The sequence below is a fragment of the Antechinus flavipes genome, chromosome 6 (assembly GCF_016432865.1).
Source record: "Antechinus flavipes isolate AdamAnt ecotype Samford, QLD, Australia chromosome 6, AdamAnt_v2, whole genome shotgun sequence".
Classification (NCBI taxonomy): domain Eukaryota; kingdom Metazoa; phylum Chordata; class Mammalia; order Dasyuromorphia; family Dasyuridae; genus Antechinus; species Antechinus flavipes.
In genome coordinates, this window is record NC_067403.1 from 165,523,989 (window position 1) to 165,548,656 (window position 24,668).

Consider the following 24,668-nt stretch of genomic DNA (forward strand, 5'->3'; position numbering starts at 1 on the left):
TCTTTCCAATTTACATTGCAACAGTTCACATAAATCTCATAGTTTTCTATATTTGTTATTAGCATAATCATATTCTATTACATTAATGTATCACAATTTATTTAACTATTCCTCAATTGAAGGACATGTGCTTTGTCTTCAGTCCTTTGATCCTAGAGTTCCTAGAAATATTTTAGTGTATGTGGTTGCTTTCATTTTGTCTTTGACTTCTTTTGGGACATATGTCGAATAATGGAACTCTTAAGGACTGTCCTGCCATTATCACTGAACATCCCTTATCCTTCTAATTACTTAAAATATTCTTTAATTCTTCTCAAGGAGCTTTTTGAAGCTCTATCTATATAGTTATTGGACAGTCTTTGGTAAGCTGACTCCCAAATATTTTATGTATTTTGTAATAATTTTGAATGGGACATCACTTCATTATTCCCTCTTAGACTTTCTTATAAGTTTTTCATAAACAGTTATTTTTTGGAAGCAGGTAAGTATTCTCTCTCTCTTTTTTTTTTTTTGCTGGTCTCCCATAAGATATTGTAAGTAAACCATAATATCATCAACAAATAGGAATGGTATTACTTTCTCTTTAATTATCTATATGTCTTAAGTGTTATTCTCAAATCCTTATAATTGCTATCAGTTTTAGAATTATTTCAAAAAAATTTTCAAAAAAAAACTATTTCAAAAAAATTAAAAAGGAATATATCCTTATTTTGTGTATGTATTACTGGGAAAGTATCTAATATTTCTCCATTACGTAGAATGCTAGCTTTAGATTTGAGAGAAAATCCCTAGAACCCTTTCACAGAAACTGTAATTGTCTAACCATACCTATTATCATTGGTCTCTGTGAACTGTTTTACACAAGTGTAAGATTTTATATTTATTCAAATGTAATTTCATCTTATTAGAATCTTTTTTGGATACTGTGTCATCCTCCCATCTACAAATCTGATGAGTGTATCATCGATGCTTTTATCTAAATCATTGGTAAAAAGTTAAATAATACAGAGCCAAGCACATACCTTTAGGATACCTTTTGTCACAATGTTACTCTTATTAATTACTAATTTTTAAAATCCAAGCATCCAATTCTAAAGGTTTTAAGTCATTCACAAATGATTATCGCTCAGTATATCTGTTACTATGTACTATGCCCTTCTAATTCTGTTGAATTCTATTTAAAAAAAAAACAAACTGTAGGTTTTATGAGAGAGCTTTCCTGTCACAGAAGATTACTTGTGCAAAGTCAGAATGGTGAGTGACATAGAACAGTCAATACACCCATTTAAATGGAGTAATAGGTACATGAAGTACAGTGTTATGAAATAAGAGAGTTTTAAATACCAAGTTGAAAATTATGTATTTTTATGCTAAAGGTAATAGAGGTAGATATTGAAGATTCCTGAGGAGAGGACATGATCAGCTTTTGTTTTATTAAGTGTCCATTTATTAACATTAATTAGGAAAGTTATGTGGGAAATGACTCGGAGAAGGAAGTGATTAGAGATAAGGCTGTCCAATCAGAAAATTGTTGCAGTCACTGAGGTGAATTATGATAAAGGCCTGAATTAGGGAGAAAGCCATGTATAGAAAAGATGTTTTCCATGCAGAATCCACATGACCCATTGTGGGAATTAAGAAGAAACAGTCATAGGTGATTCTAAGCTGTATTAATGGAAAAGTATGTGACCAAAAGAAAGGGTACATGTAGATAACTAGTGGGGAATGGAGAAAAGGATTGCCTTCTCAGAAAAGTAGGAGGGTAATTTGCAGGTAGATCTGAAAACTATGAAATTTTTTCTCAGCAGGTTTTTAAGCAACTCTGGAGCAGGAAGAGATTGTACATGGAGATTTATCCATGAAACATTAAAATGGATTAAAAACTGGGTATGAAGCCAAGTGAAGCCAAAGAAAGGAAAGGAGACTGTGAGAAGATGAATGAGTCCAAGAATTGTAAGACCTAAAGGAGAAGAAGAGGGTTCAGGTGAGTGACAAGTAAGATGTGGAAGAATGGCAAGAGTGTATGAGTGTAGAATTTTAAGATAGTTCTAAATATCAGTGGTGACATAATTAAAAGATGGTGAAATCTATCAAGTGAACAGGTCACTGATTGGCTAAAGTCAATTGGAGAAAGCAGTTATTAGAATCAGAGAGATTAAGAATTGAGAAATGGGGCTGTCAGGGAAGCTATCAAGAATATACCACAAGGGGAATGGCAGCAGATGCAGGAAAAGAGAAAGCCTGGGAATTATGCAGAAGTAGGACTGGAAGGGATAAGGTTCTTAAGAATAGGTATGAAATGACAAATATAGAAATATGTTTAGAAGAACTGCACATATTTAACCTATATTGGATTGCTTCCTGTCTTGGGGAGGAGGAAAAGAGGAGAGAGAAAAAAAATTCAAATTCAAGGTTTTGCCAAGGTGAACAATGAATATTATCTTTGCATGTATTTGGAAAAATAAAATACTATTAAAAAAAAAAGAATTTGTAGGAAAAAAAGAACAGGTATGAAAGCTTGGGGAGAGGCATGCAACTTGGCTTCTGAGGCTGTGAAACTAGGTATCTGGGATCAAGGAATCAGAAGTAGGCAGAATGGAAGAATAGGATAGTAAGACAGGAGACAAATCGATTAGGACAGAGCTTAGCCAACTGCCTGGCACACAGTAGGTATTTAGTAAATGTTTGTTGATTATTAAAGTAGAAGAAAGAACAGTATAGCTTACTCTGTCCATCGATACAAAGGCTTACTGGGGAATTGGGGTTCCCAATTGGGATTTAGAAGTTTATCAAGAAGTCATAATCATGTAAGGCAACCAGTAGGTGTCAAAATGGTTAGAGCACTAGGCTTGGAATAAGGAAGACCTGAGTTCAAATCCAGTCTCTTTGATCCTTATCACCTGTATGACCCTGGGCAAGTTACTTAACTATTATCTGCCTGTTTCCTAAATGGGGATAATAAGATTTCCAAGGCTGTTGTATGGATCAAATGAGATAACATTTGAAAAGCACTTAGTCTGTTTCATAACTAATATGGAAAAATGTTTTACGTGGTTGCATCCATATAATCTATATAAAACTGTTTACTGTTTCAGGAAGGAAGGAGAGAGAAAAGGAAAAAATTTGGAACACAAAATTTTTAAAATAATGACTATTAACAACTGTTTTTACATGTAAGAGGAAAAAAGAATACTATTTAAACTCAAAAAAATTTTTTAAATGTTTCAGGTATTATTTTTCTCATACTTTTATTTTTCTTCTCTTTCTCAAATACTTAATTTTGAGAAGGAAAATGAAATCTTTTAAAAATGACTTCTCTTGAGAGATGAGGTACATAAAGGGCTGGCCTAAGATTCATGTATTAGCTATGTGATCTGTAAACCCTCAGTGCCCTAGGCAACTATCTAAGACAATCGGTTATAGATAAGCTCTCAATCTGCACCAGTAGAAGTCTGCACACCGGGATTTCTCCCATATGGATAAATTACAGGGCAAAACCAAAATTTCCTCTATAGAGGCAGTAAAGAAAAAGGAAACCAGGAAAACCTGAATTTGAATCCCACCTCTCCCAGGGGTCCTCAAACTATGGCCATGGGCCAGATGCAGCAGCTGAGGAAGTTTATCCCCCTCACCCAGGGCTATGAAGTTTCTTTATTTAAAGGCCCACAAAACAAAGTTTTTGTTTTTACTATAGTTTGGCCCTCCAACAGTCTGAGGGACAGTGAACTGGCCCCCTATTTAAAAAGTTTGAGGACCTCTATCTCTGACACTTTAAGTGTCAGATACTGGACAAGCTACTAGACATCTCTATGCTTCAGGCAAGTCCCCAGTACTTTTAAGCTAAAGAGAGCTGTAATCTGTGCTGGTAGCAAAGAGCTAATGCATACTGATAGACTCATAGTATCTACTGAATTGCATTTATTATAACTGGTAGTTCTAAAGCTATAACTTAATAAAAAACAACTGCAAAGATACAAAGTTCTACTTCCTTTCAGCAAAGAGTATTTACTTAAAGACACTTCACATATTTAAATAGGCCTTAAGAAGCTTTGAAGGAATTGTCAATGATGATAGACACAAGCAGCTTTTAAAAAACAAATCATGTCCTAAGTTGAAAAGTTTTTATGCTAATACAATAATATTACAAAACTTCCATTTCCACTGATCTCAGAGAAAGAAAAGATTTATACACGCAGATTCCAGGATGAAAGCTCATATTTGCCACATTTGGCACCTCAGGGAAAAATGGTAAACTCAATCATTTAATTATCTTATAAGATGATAAAATTTAAAAGTAAATGATACTGAAGGTGATCTTGTATATGAAACAATGAGAAATTGACTCTGTCCAAATCCAAGTTACCAAAAATCAAAACAGGCAGTAGACCTTCAGGTAATGGCAGAGACCAAAGAGTTAGTACTAAGTATTAAATATCTAGTGTTCCAATTTTCTTCCAAGTTCTAATTGAGTAGCAGTTATAATCATATATTCCTGTTATCTATGGATTAATCAACAGATTCAAAGTTGTATTAAAGTGAAGGCATTTTATCACAGTTTTAACAAGAAAAAGATCAAATGACTTTAAAAACATGAAACCTAGCACTATGACAATAGAAAGAAACTCACCTTGCTGTAGAGGTTGAGTGTTTGCACTGGGGTTTTGACTAGATGGCTGGGCTGAACTACTGGTGGTGGCCGTTGTTGTAGCTGTAACAAGTCGAACATAATGAAACTTGCTTCCAGGCACTTGAATCTGCTGAACATTAGGAGCAGTTGCCAGAGGAATAATAGTCTTAAACTGCGACGTACTCACTCCTCCAACAGTGATGGTCTGCAAAGCTGACTTCACTGCCTATTTAATAACACAACATAGTTATCATTAATCAGAGGCTTATATGTTTGCACTGTTAGCCTTTATTACAATCTATCTCTGTCAAGTAATTGTAATATATTATTATATGTAATCCTAAAATTTAAGAATAACCTGCTCAAAAGGAAAGGGAGAGAAAAGAAAAGAGTAAGAATACAGCATTCCAGAAAGCAAAGGATCAATCACTCAACCAACAAAACTGAGCATAATGCAACACTGGGGGAAGGGACAAGGAAGTTGGGATGGGTATTATGAATCTTTAGTGATCCCAAGCATTTTTTCATGAAAACTCCAGATCTATATGGAAAATTGGAAATACAAACACAAGAGACAAGAGCAACATAAAAAGAAGGATCAGGAAGTTCTGATCAACCAAGATTCCAAAGTACTCATGATGAAAATGTGCTATCTATACTTCCTGACAGAGAAATATGGATGTGGCAGGAAATTGTTTTGCTTAATTATGCATTATGTGTTTCAAAAGTTTTTAGTTTTCTTTATTTTTCAATAGGAGTAAAGGAGTGAGGAAACAGGTAGAAAAGATATTCATTAATTGAAAAAATAGGTTAAAAAAAGGACATAAATTGAATGTAGTTAAGATAAGAAGAGAAGTAGTTAAGTGAGAAAAGATTCTTTGCAGCAAATTTCTCTGTTAAAGATTGTTTCCAGATGAATATTAAGAATGGATTCAAATTTATAAGAATAAGAATTCTTATTGATAAAATGGTCACAGAATAAAAATAGGCAGTTATCATTGGAAAAAAATTAAAGCTGTCATTACAAAACGAATGCTCTAAATCACCAATAAAGAAATGCAAATTAAAACAATTCTGAGGTTGTACCTCACCTTCTTCCGAATGGTAATGCTGACAAAGAGGAAATGATAAAGGAAATGATAAATGATAGAGGTGCAGCAGCTAAGATGGCCATTGACGATTTATATGATAACTATACTGTAAAGACCAACTAGCTTTGGAAGACTTATTCATCAACCAACCATAATTCCTGATGACCAACTATGAAGCATGTCTTATCCATTTCCTAATCAAGATTTAAGATGCAGAACGTGATATACATTTTACACAACAAATGTGGAAATGTTCTGCTTGACTATGCATATTTCTTACTAAAATGTTGGTTTTTTCTTTTCTTTTTTCAAAGGGAAGAAGTAGGAGAAGAAAATAAATGCTTGTTAATTGAGGGGAAAAAAGTAAATAAAAAAGTGAATGCCTACTATGTATACTACATCATGTAACTGTTGGGTAAGAACAAAAGACAATTACAAGTAGCTTCAGAAAGAAGAAAACAGCTAAATCAAAGCTGAAAGGAAGTTGAGCTGCATATGTATTTGGTGATAAAAAGAAAATCTGATGCTTTAAAGAACAATACTGCATAAAAACCTGGAATGTAAGATTTATGAACCAAGGTAAGATGGGTATGGTCAACCAGAAGATAGAAAGATTTAAACATCAACATAATGGGTGTCAGTGAACTTAAAAAGACAAGAAGGGATGAATTTTTTTTTCTTATTCCTTTTTAAAATTATTGCTATTTTCTTTTTTTTATAATAGCTTTTTATTTTTCAAAATATATACAAAAATAGTTTTCATCATTCACTCTTTTTTTTTTTTTAAACAACTTTTTATTGACAGAACCCATGCCAGGGTAATTTTTTACATTATCTCTTGTACTCACTTCTGTTCCGATTTTTCCCCTCCCTTCTTCCACCCTCTCCCCCAGATGGCAAGCAGTCCTTTACATGTTAAATAGGTTACAGTATATCCTAAATACAATATATGTGTTCAGAACCAAACAGTTCTCTTGTTGCACAGGGAGAATTGGATTCAGAAGGTATAAATAACCCAGGAAAAAAAAACAAAAATGCAAGCAGTTTATATTCATTTCCCAGTGTTCTTTCTTTGGGTGTAACTGCTTCTGCCCATCCTTGATCAATTGAAACTGAATTAGCTCTCTTTATCGAAGAGATCCACTTCCATCAAAATGCATCCTCAAACAGTATCGTTGTTGAGGTAATATAATGATCCCCTGGTTCTGCTCATTTCACTTAGCATCAGTTCATGTAAGTCTCTCCAAGCCTCTCTGTATTCATCCTGTTGGTCATTTCTTACAGAACAATAATATTCCATAATGTTCATATACCATAATTTACTCAACCATTCTCCAATTGATGGGCATCCATTCATTTTCCAGCTTCTAGCCACTACAAACAGGGCTGCCACAAACATTTTGGCACATACAGGTCCCTTTCCCTTCTTTAGTATCTCTTTGGGGTATAAGCCCAGTAGAAAGACTGCTGGATCAAAGGGTATGCACAGTTTGATAACTTTTTGAGCATAGTTCCAAATTGCTCTCCAGAATAGCTGGATATGTTCACAAGTCCACCAACAATGTATCAGTGTCCCTGTTTTCCCACATCCCCGCCAACATTCCGCATTATCTTTCCCTGTCATTCTAGACAATCTGACAGGTGTGTAGTGGTATCTCAGAGATGTCTTAATTTGCATTTCTCTGATTAATAATGATTTGGAGCATATTTTCATGTGTCTATAAATAGTTTTAATTTCTTTGTCTGAGAATTGTCTGTTCATATCCTTTGACCATTTATCAATTGGAGAATGGCTTGATTTCTTATAAATTAGAGTCAATTCTCTATATATTTTGGAAATGAGGCTTTTATCAGAACCTTTGACTGTAAAAATGTTCAACATTCACTCTTACAAAATCTTGTATTCCATATTTTTCTCCCTCCCTCTTCACCTATCTCCTCCCCTAGACAACAAGTAATCCAATATATGTTAAACGTGCAATTCTTCTAAGCCTATTTCCACATTTATTATGCCGCACAAAAAAATGAGAAAAAAAATAAGCAAAAAAAAGGTGAAAATACTATGTTGTGATCTACACTCAACCCCTACAGTCCTTTCTCTGGATCTCTCCATCACAAATGGATTGGAATTGGCTTAAATCACCTCATTGTTGAAAAGATCCAAGTCCAATTTAGTTGATCATCACATAATGTTGTTATGTACAATGTTCCTTTGGTTCTACTCACTTCACTTAGCATCAGCTCATTTAAGTCTCTCCAGGCCTCTCTGAAATCACCCTGATCGTTTCTTATAGAACAATAATATTCCATAACATTCATAACTTATTCAGCCATTCTCTGATGGGCATCCACTGAGTTTCCAGTTCCTTGCCACTACAAAAAAAGGTGCTACAAACATGTTTGTACCTATGCATCCTTTTCCCTTTTTTATGATCTTCTTGGGATATAGATCCAGTAGAGATACTACTGGATCAAAGTATGCAGTTTGTTTTCCTTTAGGCATAGTTCCAAATTGTTCTCCAAAATGATAGGATCAGTTCACAACTCTACCAACAATGTATTAATGTCCCAGTTTTCCCATTCCCTTCAGCATATATCATTATCTTTTCTTGTTATCTTATTGCTATTTATTTTCAAAAAGTTTCTCCACTTAATAGGATTATGTATTTTTTCCAATTATACATAAAGGTAATTTTGGACATTTATTTTTATAAGATTGTGAGTTCCAAATTTTTCTCCCTCCTTTTCCTACCCCTTACCAAGTCAGCAAACAATGTGATGTAGGTTATAAATATATAATCACAAACATATTTCCACATTAGTCATGTTGTAAAAGAAGAATCAACATGAAAGAATCAGTTATGTGAAAGAATATGTCAATAAAAGTAAAACCACAAGAAAGAAACAAAAAAATTTTAAGTGAAAATAGTATACTTTAATCTGCTTTCAGACTCCACAATTCTTTCTTTGGATGCATTTTCCATCATGAATCTTTTGGAATTGTCTTGGAACACTACATTGCTGAGAGGGAATGGGTGAATTTAATTCAGATGGTTATCACATAGATAAATATGGACAAAAATCCCTGAGAAGAGAAAAATAAGCAAACAATAACAAAAAAAGATCCTGACCATAAAAACTACTATGGTGACAGGGGAGCTCAAAACACAAAATCAATCATCAATGAGAAAAATGCTGATTGGATATAGGCCCAACAACAATTAGAAGAAACAAAGATTTTTTTTTTTTTTTTGCAGGGGGGAGGACCTTTTAAGCAAAACAAACAAAAAATCATCACATAACTTTGCACTGTGTGCAATATTATCCTAATTCTGTTCACTTCACAACAGCAACAGCAACTATGTAAGTCTTTTTTTCCTGAAACCAGCCTGTTCATCAACAATTACTAGAAGAAATAAAGATTTTATATTTTTTAAAACAAACAAAAAAAATTTTAAATTAAATAAGAGCAATAAAGGAAAAATGTTCAAAAGAAATAAAAGCAATACAAGAAAATTATGGAAAAAATCAACACTTTTTTAACAAAGACAGATACAGAGGTACAGAAAATATTGAAGAAAGTAACTCCTTAAAAATCAGCACTGGACAAATAGCAAAAGAGGCACAATACCTTGTTGAAGAAAATACTTCCTTAAAATTTACAATTGGTCAAAGGGAAGCTAATGACTCAATGAAACATCAAAAAACAATAAAAACAAACTTTAAAAACTTTAAAAAAAGAAGAAAAAGTGTTTATTTCTCATAAGGGAAAACAACTAACTGAAAAATAGTTTGAGAGATAATTTAAGAATTACTGGAAAATCTGAAAGCCAGGATCAGCATTTCAAATTTTTCAAATATTTCAATTCAAAAGATTATACAGGAAAACTGCCAGATATCCTAGGGACAGAAGCAAAACAGAAATTGAAAGAAGGGGAGGGAATAAATAAGAATATATCAAATTTAAAAAGTTTCATATAAGGGTTTGTTATCCAAGATATGAAGGTGTGTGCATATGTGCATGCATATGTGTATGTGTATGTGTGTGTATAGACGAAAGTCATTCCCAAAAAGTGGTCAAGTGGTCAAGTGGTCAATTATAAACTACTAAAAATCTTATTTAAAATGCTTTACAAGTTACTAATATGAGAAAGGAAAATTAAAAGTCCTAAGGTCTTAATCCACACATCCTAAAAACTTGCAAAGATTACAAAAGATAGAAATGGTCAATGTTGATGGGATTGTGAGAAGATACTAGCACAATAGTAGTTCAACTATGAAGTCGCAGAATTATTTTGGAAGGAAGATTTGGAATCCTGCAAATAAAGTGCCTAAAATGTCCATACTTTTGACCCAGAGATTCTACTTAGTGCTAAGTGAATATATCCCAAGGAGATCACTGAGAAGAGAGTCCCCATATACACTAAAATAGTTATAGCCCCACTTTTTATGGCAGCAAAGAACCGGAGACAAGTGAAATGGTCTCCATTTTATGGAGACCAATGGAAATCTTATACCAATTATGGTACATGAATGTTGTTACTGTTATTGTACTATATGGTACTATAAGAAATGAAGAATATGACAAATACAGAGAACCACAGAAATTTACATGGACTAATGTAAACTGAAATATCCAAAGTTAAGGAAACAGAATGCACAAAGGCTATCACACTGTCATCAGAAAAGATGACTTAAAAAAATTATACAAAACAAGTATGGTCTCAAAGAAGAAATATGAGAAGATGCTTTCCCCTACTCCTCTGCATAGGTGGGAGGTCCACAGCTGTGGAATACTACACATATTTTCTGATTTTTTCAATGTATTGATTGATTTTGCTATTTTTCTTTTCCTTTCTTTATAAATATTGTCACATGAGAGTTCTCTATAAGAGAGAAGAGATTCTAGGGAAAAATAAAAGACATCAAAAAAAAAAAAACAAAAACTAAGGTTTAAATCATTTTCTGTTGGACTAAGTACAAATCAGGGGTTCCTCCTTTAGGCCTGGCATCCTGGTCAAGCTCATCCACATGGCAAACATGGAGGCAGGGAGTATTCAGTTCTAATAATGTCATGTCCTTCACATATTTTTTAGGCTACTACTAAGTAAACCTCTTTCTATTCACTGTTAGATGAAAGGAGCATCTCATTACATTCCAAACCCAAACCTAAACTAGTACACCCTCCAAGTTCAGATAGCAGGAAGTAGAGCCAAGGATATCATACAATAGATGAGTGGAAAAGCCATATGGAGGATTTGGAAGTCCTATATATACTCCAATGCCCCATATAACAGGAAGGATCACTTTTTGACTCTGGAGGATCAGAATATCTGTGGATATGCGGTTTCTAGAGATAGATGTGGATGTGATTGATCTATGTCTTACAGAGGCCATTAGATGGCAAAGGGAATAAGGCATGGGACTCAAAATCAGGAAGATGTGAGGTCAACTTCTACCTTATTCAGTAATTGTGTGACTCTGGATAAGCCACTTAACCTTGCTTAGTCTCAATTTCCCTATCTGCAAAGTGGGCAAAATAACAGCACCTCATGCATAGGGTTATTTTGCTATGAAGATGCCAAAGGACATATAAAAAAAATTTTAATGAATGAAAAATAAGAAATAAAAGGCTCTTCCCAGATGATAAATGTTATGAATGATCAGTTGTTGATTTTACAAAGCCATACACAGACAATTATTACTTTAGAAGTTCTCTGGGTATATGCTTGAAATGCTGTAATTTCTAAAAGCCATACCTAATGAACTTTGATTCTTTAGCTCGGGGCCCTGGGAGATAGAGACAAACTGCCATGTGTATCCCAGCTGATTTGCCAAGGAGAAGGGGTGCTATATTAGTTTAAAAGTTGAGAGAGGTTTTGCTCTTGGCTTCAAAACTAGGAACTAAGGCTTTTACACAGAGACTTCTAGTGCAGGCTGAGTGAATAGCCTTTGCTGAGAGATCCTAGTAAAAGTTGCAGGTCTCCTCACTTTTATGTTAGCAAAAATGACAACTGCTCAAACAAAGCAATTAGAGCATAAATAACATTCTAGACAATTCTTGTAGAAGGCCAGGATTGAATAAGTCCATGAACATGCAAGAGTCCAGTTCAGGTATTACTTGAGACCTGCTCTCTGTTAATGCCAGCCATTCTAACTATTGGCTCCCTTAACAATTTTTGAAAGACATACTTGGAATAATCTTGATGGAGAATGTATGACAGCAACAAGGTATCACAACTGTTATTTACAACTTTGTTTTGACAAATATCTTGCTATTGATAATTTCTGTTATTGATGACCTTGTTACAATAGATATCTTGTTATTGCTAGTTAAGGTGAATTGAAATTTCAGAGTATGGTCTATGCATTAACTCTGGAAGGTATATAAAGTCCCCTGGAGGTAGCTAGTGTTAATGTAACATTAAAGAGTATATAAACCAGGAACAGCTAGTTGGTGAAGTGGATAGAGTACCAACCCTGAAATCAGAAGGACCTGAGTTCAAATCTGATATTAGATACTTAACACTTCCTAGCTGTGTGCCCCTGGGCAAATCACTTAACTTCAATTGCCCCAGCCAAAATAAATAAATAAATATATATATTTATATATAAAAAAACCCTGGGGCTCAGATTAATAAATGAAGATTGCAAAGTATATCTTGCACCTGTCTTGGATATTCATTCACATTCTTGGCATTCGTTGGAGCAGGACTCTTTTTTTTCTTTTTCTAGGATGAGTGAGCCAACTCTGATGCTAATCTAAAGATCTTTACTCTTAGAGGCAGCCCAAGGAGTAAGCAGAGGGCTCAGAAGGCAAGAAGCCACACACTGAAAGTCTAAAGGTCACTCCCTTGTTGAAGCTTCCTGGTCAACTAAGTTCAAAAGCCAGAGCATGCAGGATTATGAGTTTTTCATCTAGGCTTGACACACACTTCTGATAAGGCTCTCCTCAAAGGTGAGTGTAGAGGAAAGGGATGCAAATGAATCCATGCTCCACAGATAACCTACAAATGCCATTTTGTGGCTTATTTTGCCTCACCTAGGATAAAGCCACCTCTTCCACTTGAAGACTTCATGTCTCAATCTTAAATTAAAGGGACACAATGCGTATTATCTCTAGATACCTATAAAAGACCTGCTGGAGAAGTCTAAATGGGGGTGGAGGCACAGGTGCCATAGTGGTAGATAGAAACAAACAAAAAGATCAATCAATGAGAATTACTAAACACCTGTTATGAATAGTACTAGGTTCTGGGAATACAGATAACAAAGAATGAAAGAAAACCTACTCACAATGAGCTTGCACTCTAATGGGACTGAAACAAGAACATACAGAAAAGGGAGTACAGTTCAATGAGGCTTGAAAAAGAAATTATAGAGGTTTTTAAAAGCTAAGCAGGAGAATTTATATTTTATTCTAGAAGGGATAAATGAGAATAAGATAACTGAGAGTGTGAAAAGAGATTTTTATGGATCTGGTTGTTAAAGAATGGGGTACTTGGAAAAAGAATTGATAGCCCAATTTAGCTAGTTAATGCAAAAAAGAAATGAAAATACAGAAAAAAAAATAAATTAGCTTGGTATTGTTCTCATCACTGCCAAAGCCTTATTACTTGGCCACAAATGAATATAGACTCTGGATCAATATGGCTTACCACTGTGATGTGGTCAAAGTCCCTAAATGCATTTAACAACTGTATCTCTATCTGGTGATCAAAGGCCATATGCACTAGTAACTATGGAATGGCAAATGGAGAGTTCAGAATTTCTTGTGGTTATACTGCATAATGATTGTCATCATTATCCTAGAGGGCTCTTAAACACAGAGGTATGGAAATCAAATGGAGGATATAGCCATTCCATCACTCAAGGTATTAAACTACCTTGGCCTGGGGACTAGGGAAAAGTGATGAAATCTACTCTTGCTTCCTGTAGTGGCTTCCTCTCATAGCAGTGAATTACTGAAACAGCCACTCATAGACATTAAGGGGCCATCATTATGAATGCCATATTGGATAACCCTACCTGGTGTTGTGGAAAGGCACAGATGGAAACCATTGGAATTGTTTGCACCAAAGAAAATAAGTAGTTTGGGATAGTCTCATCTCCTGAAAAACTAAAAACATGATGAAACCACGTGTTCTCACCACAACTAATTCACGATTTAAATCTCTAGTCTAATTGATTCTTGGCATCTACACTAGGGACAAAGAAGTGACTCCATTCACCTCACTGATAATGAGAATGATATACATGGTGCAGAGGCATTGCCTAGTAAGTGATATGACATTTCTGATTTTAATGAAAGCTTTTTAAAAAAATCAATGTCTACCTCTAAGAACTATCCAATTCAGTTTGGGAAGATTTTGATTACACTTTCACAATGCTTCCTTGGAATTAAAAGTCATTAATGGACTACCACATGATAGTTAGGCAGGACTATCAAATGAAGGGCTTCATTTCTCAACACAATGATGACATCTTGGTCACTAGAATGATGAAGGATGTGGCCCATTCTTTAGATCTGATAGTCCCTCATATGGACACAAGGGTAGAAAAGAACTGCAAAGATGATTCAAGGTCCACAGGCAAGTTATCCCCAAGCTGAGATATCCATTTTAGGTTAGGTAATGCAGGATTCTGTAAATAGAGTAGGTACCAGAGCTCTTGACCATTAAACATAAATGCAACATTCCATAGGAGGCAAAGTTGGGTCTGCTAGAACTAGCTCTTTACATGAGGTGGTAGTTTCTGTGCAACTGAGAAAAGTGTCAGGTAGTCAGTCCATCATTACTCCCACTGGGAAAATTGTTGCCTGCAGATTCTGATTGGCTTCTAGAGCAGGAAAAGGCTGAATTAATAGACGGCTCTGCCTGACACTATGGAGACACAAAACATTACAACTGCTGCTGCCATTAAACCCACTGAAAGCTGAAGAAAAGAGTGCTCACTGTTAAGGGCTCAACTTCATGCTACACAATTGGTGAAAAAGTGTCAATCTAATTATTGACTGAAAGAATATTTACAAATTGTGATCTTTTCCACTGTTTCATGGAAAAGGACCTAGCATGTGCAATATGATAGTTTACATGAAGTCTATGTATGGGGGCGAGGCCTATGGGAAAAACAATGACAAAATCTCATGCAACGTAATCATTGTGGGGGTCACAGATGTACATCATAAAGGGTCTAACCCTGTATTGATCAAGTGCATCAGAGTTGCTTTATCACTCCCAAAGGCCTTGCTCAATGCTGGATCCTTATTATGTGTAGCTATAACCCACCTATACCATTAGGAAATGAAGTAATACATATTCAGGCTAACCAATGGGTGGCAGAAGAATTATATGGCCCTACTGGACAGGAATAGATACTTCCCATTAGCTAAACAGCATAATTACCACAGCAGCAAAGAAAGTGAAGGATGACATCCAGCCCTGAAAGGGTTTATCTACAAATGCAAAAAGCAAACCACACACAGATCTGACAATGACCATGACTAACACCTTCTCTGAGAAATGAGACAACTGATCAAGTCAAACATATGACAGCTGCAATAAATATCACTTGGACTATCACAGGGCTTGTAGAGCCCTGAGTCAACTATTATTTATTATTAATGGTCATTACTATTATATTGTTAGTAAAATTTTTACAGTTTCAACAGCCTATGATATGAAAGTGCTAATTAGTCCTATTTTAGAAATGAGAAAACTAAGGCTCAGGGAAGCTAAGAGACTGAAGTCCATGATTATACTGCAGTCTGTTGTGACACTGTGCTAGACACTAGCAAGTATAGAAAAGTAGATGACATACTACAACAAAATTAAGACATTAATCATAATATCTAGAATTTTTTTTAAAAACCCACAAAATAACCTTTTTACCTTATTGGGAGATTTCAGAGGTGAGATGGCTATTTTGTTTGGTGTCTGTGCTGTAGAAGTGAGAGTTGACCCTATAACGCCACTTTCAGATATCGTTATGGTCTTTGGGGGTGTCCCTGGAGCAGATTGTGATAGAACCCTCCCTGCAAAGGAAAGGAAGAAGGTCAAACAATAGTGTGAGCCTTCCTCAAGTGTTCTGTTAAAGAGTTAACTATATATGTATTACTTCATGCTCACAGATTTGTATGACAGGACTGTGATCTACAGTCAAAGGGAATGAACTCAAGTAGGGTATAATCAAAGAAGTTAATGACTTTTATTTACCACATTGAACCCCCAATCTATAAAAATGTGCTAGAATTAAAAACTTGATTTATATGAAAGGAGAGAATTGGGATCTGGGTTTCAGGAAACTATTCTATTCCTGAACTTTGATACTAAGCATCATGTACTATGTTGAGTATATACGTAGACAGATTGAAAATTTCATCTGAAGAATTCTTATTGTGGTCATTGAAAACAAGTTTAATTACATTTTTGTCATTTGTAAGGCTTGAGGTCAATTTTGTATTAATCCTTCCAAATACTACTCTCTTCAATAATATCCGTTTCCCAATATGTGAGATTGTCCCAACGTTTGCTTTTTAAAATGCATATTATGCCAATCTAGCTATGTATGCTCTTTTCTGCACTAACCCAACCATCTTTTCCAACTTCATATCTATGATGCCATAAACTAGCAGATTAGTTGCTTTTTAAAAAAGTTTCACCTTGTTTAATTCATAGATATGGAGCTAAAAGAATGGAAGAAGAGTAAGAAGGAGAAAAAATATGACAACTTTTTTAGTTTTCTTTTCCTGAGAGGGTTAAAAAGCCAAAGTACAGTCTTCACAAAAGCCATCTTCCTCTCTATTTCTTATATTGGCCCTTGAATTGAAAAATAAAGATAGCTTTTTTTTTTTTCACATTTTGTCTCTAACATTTGAGTTATGTTGTTGAAAGCTTATGAAGATGGTGGCAGCAGAAAACCACCAGAACAAAAAAGGCTTGAGGTTTGTGTCATTGAAGGAACAGAGACATTTTCAGCCTGAAGAAGAGAAGGCTAGGGGCAGCCATGTGGTGCAGTGGTTAAAGCATCAGCACTGAAGTCAGGAGGACCTGAATTCAAATCTGGCCTCAGACACATAACACTTCCTAGCTATGTGACCCTGGGCAAGTCACTTAACCCCAATAGCCTCAGCAACTAACAACAACAACAAAAATAGAAGGCTCAGGGAGGACATGATGGCTATTCTCAAGTATCCCAAGGGCTGGCATGTATGTAAAAGAGGAATGAAACTTGTTTAATTGGGCTTTGGAAAGTAGAACAGGGACAGGGTGGTAGGAAACTACAAAGAGACCAATTTCGGATTGAAGTCAGGAAGTTATCCCAAATTGGAAGGGACTACCTCGACACAGAGCAGGTTCTCAGTGTTACTAATAACAAAAATGATATCAATAGTGATGATATGTATATTATAATAATAGTGACAATGATAACAATGTCAATGAAAAGCTTGACAACATCACTTTGTGAGGGAAGTGCACTCATAATCTGACAGAAAGGAAACCAAGTCAATGAAAAGATTTGTGAGTCCACAGCTAGGAAGGGTCTACAGCAGGATCTGAACTTAGGTCTTCCTTTCTTCAGCCCTCTATGCTCTTCTAGCAAAGACTAAACAACCAATCATCATGTGTATTGTATATGGATTAAACTAGAAGACTTAAGGAGATTCCTTCTAACTCTCAAATACAGTGATTCTTTCCATTTTTAGGCCTTGATTTTATGCAATGAAATATTCAAACAGCAGTCTAATATGTTCCTGACATTTTTGGTATGTTTCTTAAAGCTACGTAAGAAGTTATATTTACTGATATTATTGGTTCAACAGCAAATTAAATCACGTATTAACATCTTGTCAATCATAATTTCAAGTATAACCTAGATTCTCTAACAACCAAAGCAGGTACAAGGCTATTGGGAAATCAAAATTTCTGATGGTTTTCAAGAGTAGTTTGTTTCACTGCTGAATATAAATGTAATATCTGCACAGCTAAAAGTAATCCTGCTACATCATTTACATCATTATTTACAGTGAAGAGATTTTCAAACTGAAAGCACTTTACTGTTGAGTCACATGCAAAATAAACAATTTCTACTCTTAAAAAACATCGAGACTTCAACAGAATGCAATCAGAATTAAGAAAATAAAGCATCCTTCCAAAAATAGTAAATCCTTCCTATACTCGCTATATGAAAACCAACAATAGGGTTTATGTGCTATTTTTAGAGATATAAACTCTAAAAAAAGGTGTAAATAAGAATAAAGGGGAAAAAATTAAACAAAGCCTCTTAATTTTAATTGAAATACTATGTTCCAAAGTCTAAATACATAACACATATATTATGCAAGTATTATGCTCCCAGCACCTGCAGTGTAAGTACATGTTTTGGAGTATTTTTTAATGCATTTGACCTTTGAGGGTTTATACATAATGTTTCATTTGAGAAATCAAATTCTACAGTAGAAGAAAATAAACTCGTTTTACCCAGCTGAGTTTATACTCTTCTGTGATATGGGACATAGGTCTTTTACATATATTGAACAATCATAACTCCTTGAGAGCTAACTGAAGCTTATGTCAGCTGCCTTTCCCTTCTCACTGAATGTTTAAACAGGAAGACACTTAAAATGCACATGAGTTTAATGTAATTTTATATAAAGTAAAGGTAAAAATGTAGCTTAAGAAACAATAAATAAATACAACCTGCGATGACTGGTGATACTTGAGTTGTCTGTCCTGTAACTGCTTTACTATTAATTGGTTTTGCCAAGATTAACTTGGTGATCACTGGACCAGAAGTTGGTGTTCTTGTCTTCTTAGCAATCTGAAATGTATAAATAACTGTGTAGATAGCTATAAAGCACTCATTTACTTAGAATTAAGACAGCTCTAGCAAACAATAACCATTATATATGAATATTAACAGCAAAAAATAAGAATTTAAATCAACAAATTTCACACAACTAATAATATTGCAAAGCTCTTTACATTGTACTATATAATGGCATTTAAAATTTCTGGAATACAAATTTATGATCAATCACAAACAAAACAACAACATATTTAATAAGACACCATTTGGCTTCTTTTCCCAAAATATGAAGTGAAATGCTAAAAGAAAAAAAATAGGATAGAAAAAAGAGTCACTTTAGAGAAACAATCTAATATCATTACTCCTGAAAATACTATTTTCAGTCAATAGTAAGGTCACTTTCAAGTAACAACTCAGGCCTATAGAAGTATAATACAAATACATATTAAGGAACAATTTTAATTTACCAAAAAAAAAAAAATCCCAACAACCCTCTTCCTATAGTAGAGTAGATAATCATAGCTAATTGGGGAAAAAAAAAGTAAGAAGGAAAAAAAAAGAGGAAATTTTTATAAAAAATAATTCCTAAGAATTCCTAAAGGAAATTATCAAGTACTAAAGATTGCTTGTTTCAATTAACATGCAGCCTCCCAACTTACAGACTTAAAGTCTTTCAAGTTGCACAAATACTTTCTTAAATCAAGACTTTATAACAGTGATAGGTTTTACACACACACACACACACCCCCATACACATACCCATGGTTAAATACTTTATATCCATCACCTCATTTATCCTCCCAAAAATCCTATTATAGCCCCACTTTTATGGATGAGGAAACAAAATTAAAGGCATTTAGTGACTTTGCCAAAGTCACACCTTTAGCTGATAATGGAGGTAAGGTATAGACTTGTCTTCTGCCTCCAAGTCCAATACTCTCTATTTGACACCATACTTCCCCAAAGTATATTATAATATATATTTCCAACATGAATGTGAACAATATAATGGACCCAACACAGAGCAGTGAAATCTTCTGCTCTGGGGACTCAAATTCCAAACTGAACTATTTTAATGAAATATATTTATTTTGCATTATGAATGCAAAATCCTATGGGGGGGAGGGGGAGAATGGTGGAAAATAGGAAATGTAACATAAGATCTAACAATGGGCCTGATACAATGAACAATGTGAAGAACTGTAATTGGATTTTAAAAAATCAGCATATTCTCTAAGTAAATGCTCAGTTAATAGTATAATGAGAAGTGAAAAGTAGCTCTCATTTACCATTAAACATGTAAGATTTTTAAATTGTTAAGGATTTTATTGGCCTATCAAACATTAATGAATTTCAGATACAAAAATGGTATTGTATACTTAAGTTCTTAAAAAGTTAATGATAAATAATTTTTTTTTGACATAAGAAATATGTCTTCATGATACTTTCTTAGGTCTTCATGATACTTTCTATAACTTATTTGTAAGTGTTTGCTAACACAAATCCTTTCAAATCAGGAATTTTTAAAAATTAAGGTAATAATACTACCTTCCTCTCATTAGAGAAGTACAAGAACTACTAAGGTGGACTGTAAAATACACTGTCAGACAACGTCACTATATTGGGTGCTTGTTTTTTTTCTGATGACATGGGAGTGCTCAATTATTAGGAAAGAGTAAGATATTTTCAAAATTACCTTAATGTTGAAAAAAAAATCAATAAAATTTAATTTAAACAAAAAAGCTTTTCTAAAATTTAAAAAGTTTATGAACAATATAGAGTGTCATTATTTCCCTATGTTTAAGGGTGCTAAACCAAAGATGTCCAGTTCTGTATTGGAACCCAAGACTTCTCATAAAGGGGGGGAAAAGGTTGGTTCTAATTGGAACATAATTACATTTGGAATTGATCACTACCAAAGTATAAAGAAAGGATCATTTTAAAGAAGCTTATTTAATTAGAAAACCTAAATAAAATCACAAAGAATTATGTAAATATATCAATAATTAATATAATAGAGCAAGCATTTAATATGCTCTTTCAGCTTCTTGAAAAAAAGAAGCTTTATTGATTTGCTACTTTCAGTAAACATGAAATTCTGAATAAGAAAAATGTTATGGGTAACTGAAGAATACCCCTTGAAATAGCAAAACTATTTCAATCTTTTTTTGGAAAATGCTCAAATGTTTGTTGAAAGATTAAAAAAAAAAATCTACTACAAATTTCTGTGCCTTTATAAACAATTTTTAAAATCTGTTCTAGATCAGTGATTCATTACTGTAATGAACTCCAAATGAGTAAACTCCCTCTACTGATGCACTTCTAACAATTCTAAGAGCTGTCTGGGGTGCTAGGTCACTAAGCAATTTGCCCAAGATTGTATCATCATTCTGTGTCAAAGGAAGAACATGAACTCAGGTCTTCTTAGGCTCCAGGAAGCTCAGAAGGGACAAAATCGAGGGCACAAAAAAAGAGGGGTCTACTCTTAATGAGAAAGGTAACTTTCTTCTCAGAAATTAGAAGGGGGTAGAAGGCATTGATTTCCTCATCCATAAAATGCAGTAATGCCTGTGGAAGCTACAACTTGGGGTTTTGGTGAGAACCAAATAGGGTAAGTTCATTTAAAGCACTCTGAAAACTTTAAGGTGCTCTACAGACATACACAGCCTGCTTTCTACTCACTATCTCATACTGTTACTGTCCAAATTTAATTTTTTTCTTATGGATAATCACAATGATTCTTATGCCCCAATTACCTCAGAGGACCTGCAGTATTATCTATGGGACCACTGACCTCTAAATCACCCCAGAAAGTTCTAGTCAATGTACATTTTATGTTCTGTGCAGTATATGGAGCTACAGCTGAGTCTCAGTGTGACCATACCTCTCGAGTAACAAAATGCACAATCAATTCTTCCTGAGGCTTTGATTATACCTTCCTCCTAGTCCACTAATCAGGAGCTATTGGCCTTCAGCTCTTTTTATCCTAGAAAACAGCTTTAGATTGCTAGGGGAAACCAAATAACCAGGAATTGTGTGAAATGATAATTATTCTGTATACCTGAAAAAGGAAAGGGATAAAATAAAATGTATGGGCTTTGCAATATATGGGGAAGCTAAATGATACAGGGTCAGAAAGACCTGAGTTCAAATCTTGCCTCAGACACTTACTAGCTGTGGAGTCACTGAACCTCTCTCAGCCTCAGTTTCCTCATCTGTAAAATGGGGATAATAGTATCAACCTCACAAGGCTCCTGTGAGGATCAAATAAGATAATTTAAGTAAAACACTCTGCAAATCTTAAAGCATTATGTAAATATGAGCTTGATCATTATTACTGTGCTGAGTATTTTCCATAAGTCTAAATGTCTTGGCTTACACCTCCAGGTTTGGAAGTTTCCTTACAGATGTTAATAGATGTAAAAAGACATTTTATAATAATTATTTTATGAAAAGTGACAGGAAGACAGTCTAATAACACAAGTTATTCAGGAGAACAAGGTTCTAGTTACAAAACATTGTTCAAAAGAACCCTTATTATTTATCAACTTAGCCATGCAACCTTTCTAAGTTCCTTTTTGCCTCATATTCAGCTTCTATTTCTCGTCCTCACTTGGAAGACTGAATCTGAGAGAGCACATTACGAGCCATTTGGGGATCATAGAGAGAAGCTAAGTATGAACAGGAATTAACAAAAAGTAGAACCCCCAAAGCAATGGTAGGACTCCCAAAGAGTAAGGCTTCAGTGGACAAGGAAGGTCTTTATTGAGAACAAAGAAACTCATAAGAGTTAAGCAGCTAATTTTACGTAGGTTACCTTCAACCTCAATGTCTCACCCATGACATAACAAAAAAAGGCGCAGAGACAATGGATCTCCAAAGCTAAGGTTTACAGTGATCCAAAGTTAAGGGACAGAGATCTGCTTATCTCTATTACCAAAGACGAAATTTTGTTCCATTCCTGAAAAGGTATTCTTGGTACTAGTTAATAAGAATGTTTCTTCTCATGCATAAAAAACTTCCACATATATACACAAAATACATATTTAAATGTTCAAAATTAAATTCAAAGAAAACTTCTTTAGCTAGCGAATTTACAAGCTAAAAATCTTCCTATACAATAAGTGTTATTATTTTTATGTATATACTAAAAGCAACATTCAAAAGTTATTTGTTGTGAAGGAGCTGGATATAAACCACCCTAAATACATCCTTACAACTTATCAATGTACATGCATCTTAATAGACAATTTTTTTTACCTGCACTGTTTTTAATTGTTGAGTCTGTAACACAGAAGGCTGAGTTGTAGTATTAATCAGTTGATTTCCTGGAGTCAGTGCTGAAACACCAATGACAGGTTTCATCTCTGGCCTTCCTCCAATAGTAACTACTTTGATTTGTTGAGATTGCACTTTAGAGTCTCCTGACTGTGTCTGAGATGTGGCTTTCTGAGTCTGGGGCAGCTGGTTATTGGGTAGTGCTAAAACAATTGGTGGGCCAGACTTGCCCAAAGTTGTTACAATTAACTTCTGTCCATCTGGTTTAATTGTTTGATTGCCAAGTTTAAGATCAGATGTCTGAGATCCTCTGTTTAAAATAATCTGATTGGCAGATATAGTCACAGGTGTCTGGGCACCAAGTTTTTGAAGGCCACTTGGAAAGGCTGCTTTTACAGTATTCAAATCTGTTTTTGTAACTATGGTATTCCCAACAACTTTGTTAGTGTGGTTACTAGACACTGTGACTGGTTCTGTCGTAATAGACATGGCTGTGGTTGCAGATTCACTGGATGAATTTATGTTGACAATTTCTTGCAGGTCCGTTTCCATGGGAATTGAATCTCCCATTGGGGATGAAACAATAACAGCCTCGATACTATCATCTTCCACTAAAGTTATACCAGTGTCCATGATCTCCTCTGGAAGTAAACTGTTCACCTCAGCTGACACCACCTCCATGATAGTTCTTCCACTTGGAAGCTTGATAATCAGGTACTACAATGAAAATGGGAGAAAAAAAAATCAGCTAAAAGAAATAACTATTATGCAACAACAAAATTAACATTCCAAGAAAATTCTTACCAAAGAGATTTTTTTTTTGAGCCAACATAATTGGGTATTTAAAACCAACTTTCCCTCCAAGAAGGGAAAAGTTCTGCGATCTGGCAGCATAGACTGCTGGGAATTATAGTTCCTAGCCAGAGTGAGTCTCCTTTATGGCAGGACAATACAGTGAATTTGAGATTCAAAGTAGACTTGGAAAGGAACAAGCACCACAAAGGCAGCAGGAGAAAGTGAAGTTCATGATGTGAGAGAGTTCAGAGCCTGGGAGATAGAGGCTTGGCTCCAACAGTCACAGTTATCTACTTGATATCTAAGACTATGATGAATATGGCTGGAACCCAGTATTGTCAATTCAAAAAATCAGACAAGACTGTGAAGTTTTAGCGTTCCTCCCCTTTCCCCCTACCTTCCATTGAAATGGATATCCTATATGATTTATTATCTTTTAAACTATTCTTAAATCTTGATAATTTCAATTAAAATAAAAAAGGAAGACAGGCAGGCAGAAAGGCAGGAAAAAAAAGCAGGAAGGGAGGAAGCCAAAATCACAATCAGTCTAAAACTACTAGGTAATTCATGTCTAAATAGCTAGGAGAGTATTTTGGGAACACCAAGTTGGAACTGGGAGACAAACTTACGGTTTTGAATTTTATTAGCAACTTTTATAAATATCTAGGTAGCAAAAGATTTACCCTTTAAAATTAAAAAGTCCATTTACTCTAGGCTTCTGAATCATAAATGCAGATTCAGGTGATTGAACAGTCTTAGCAAATGGAAGGACTCTTTCCTCAGAATTCTTAGACAGTTTTTTTAAATGTTTACTTTTTTTTTTTTTTTTTTTGGCTGAGGCAATTGGAGTTAAGTGATTTGCCTCGGGTCACACAGCTAGGAAGTATTAAATGTCTGAAGCCACACTTGAAAGTAGGTCCTCCTGACTCCAGGGCTGGTGCTCTATCTACTGCACCATCTAGCTGCCTCATATAGGGAGTTTTAAAAATCAGTTTTATTTTTTGTTATTTTGAACTTAACAAATATCATAACAAATAACATAAAATATGCATTTCTATATGCCAAAAACA

The 24,668-nt window shown here is 34.6% G+C and overlaps 1 protein-coding gene across 1 annotated transcript in view; it reads right to left on the reverse strand.

The window, feature by feature from the left end:
• Positions 1 to 23,542, reverse strand: part of LIN54 (lin-54 DREAM MuvB core complex component) — a 63,625-nt gene extending 40,083 nt beyond the window's left edge. Inside the window, exons 1-4 of the mRNA XM_051964089.1 lie at positions 22,786 to 23,542; positions 18,417 to 18,537; positions 15,609 to 15,751; positions 4,628 to 4,853 (exon numbers count right to left, since the gene is read on the reverse strand). Coding sequence (XP_051820049.1) covers positions 4,628 to 4,853; positions 15,609 to 15,751; positions 18,417 to 18,537; positions 22,786 to 23,484 — 1,189 coding nt within the window. The 5' untranslated portion in view covers positions 23,485 to 23,542. The remainder of the gene's footprint in view (positions 1 to 4,627; positions 4,854 to 15,608; positions 15,752 to 18,416; positions 18,538 to 22,785) is intronic.
• Positions 23,543 to 24,668: the final 1,126 nt, after the last annotated feature.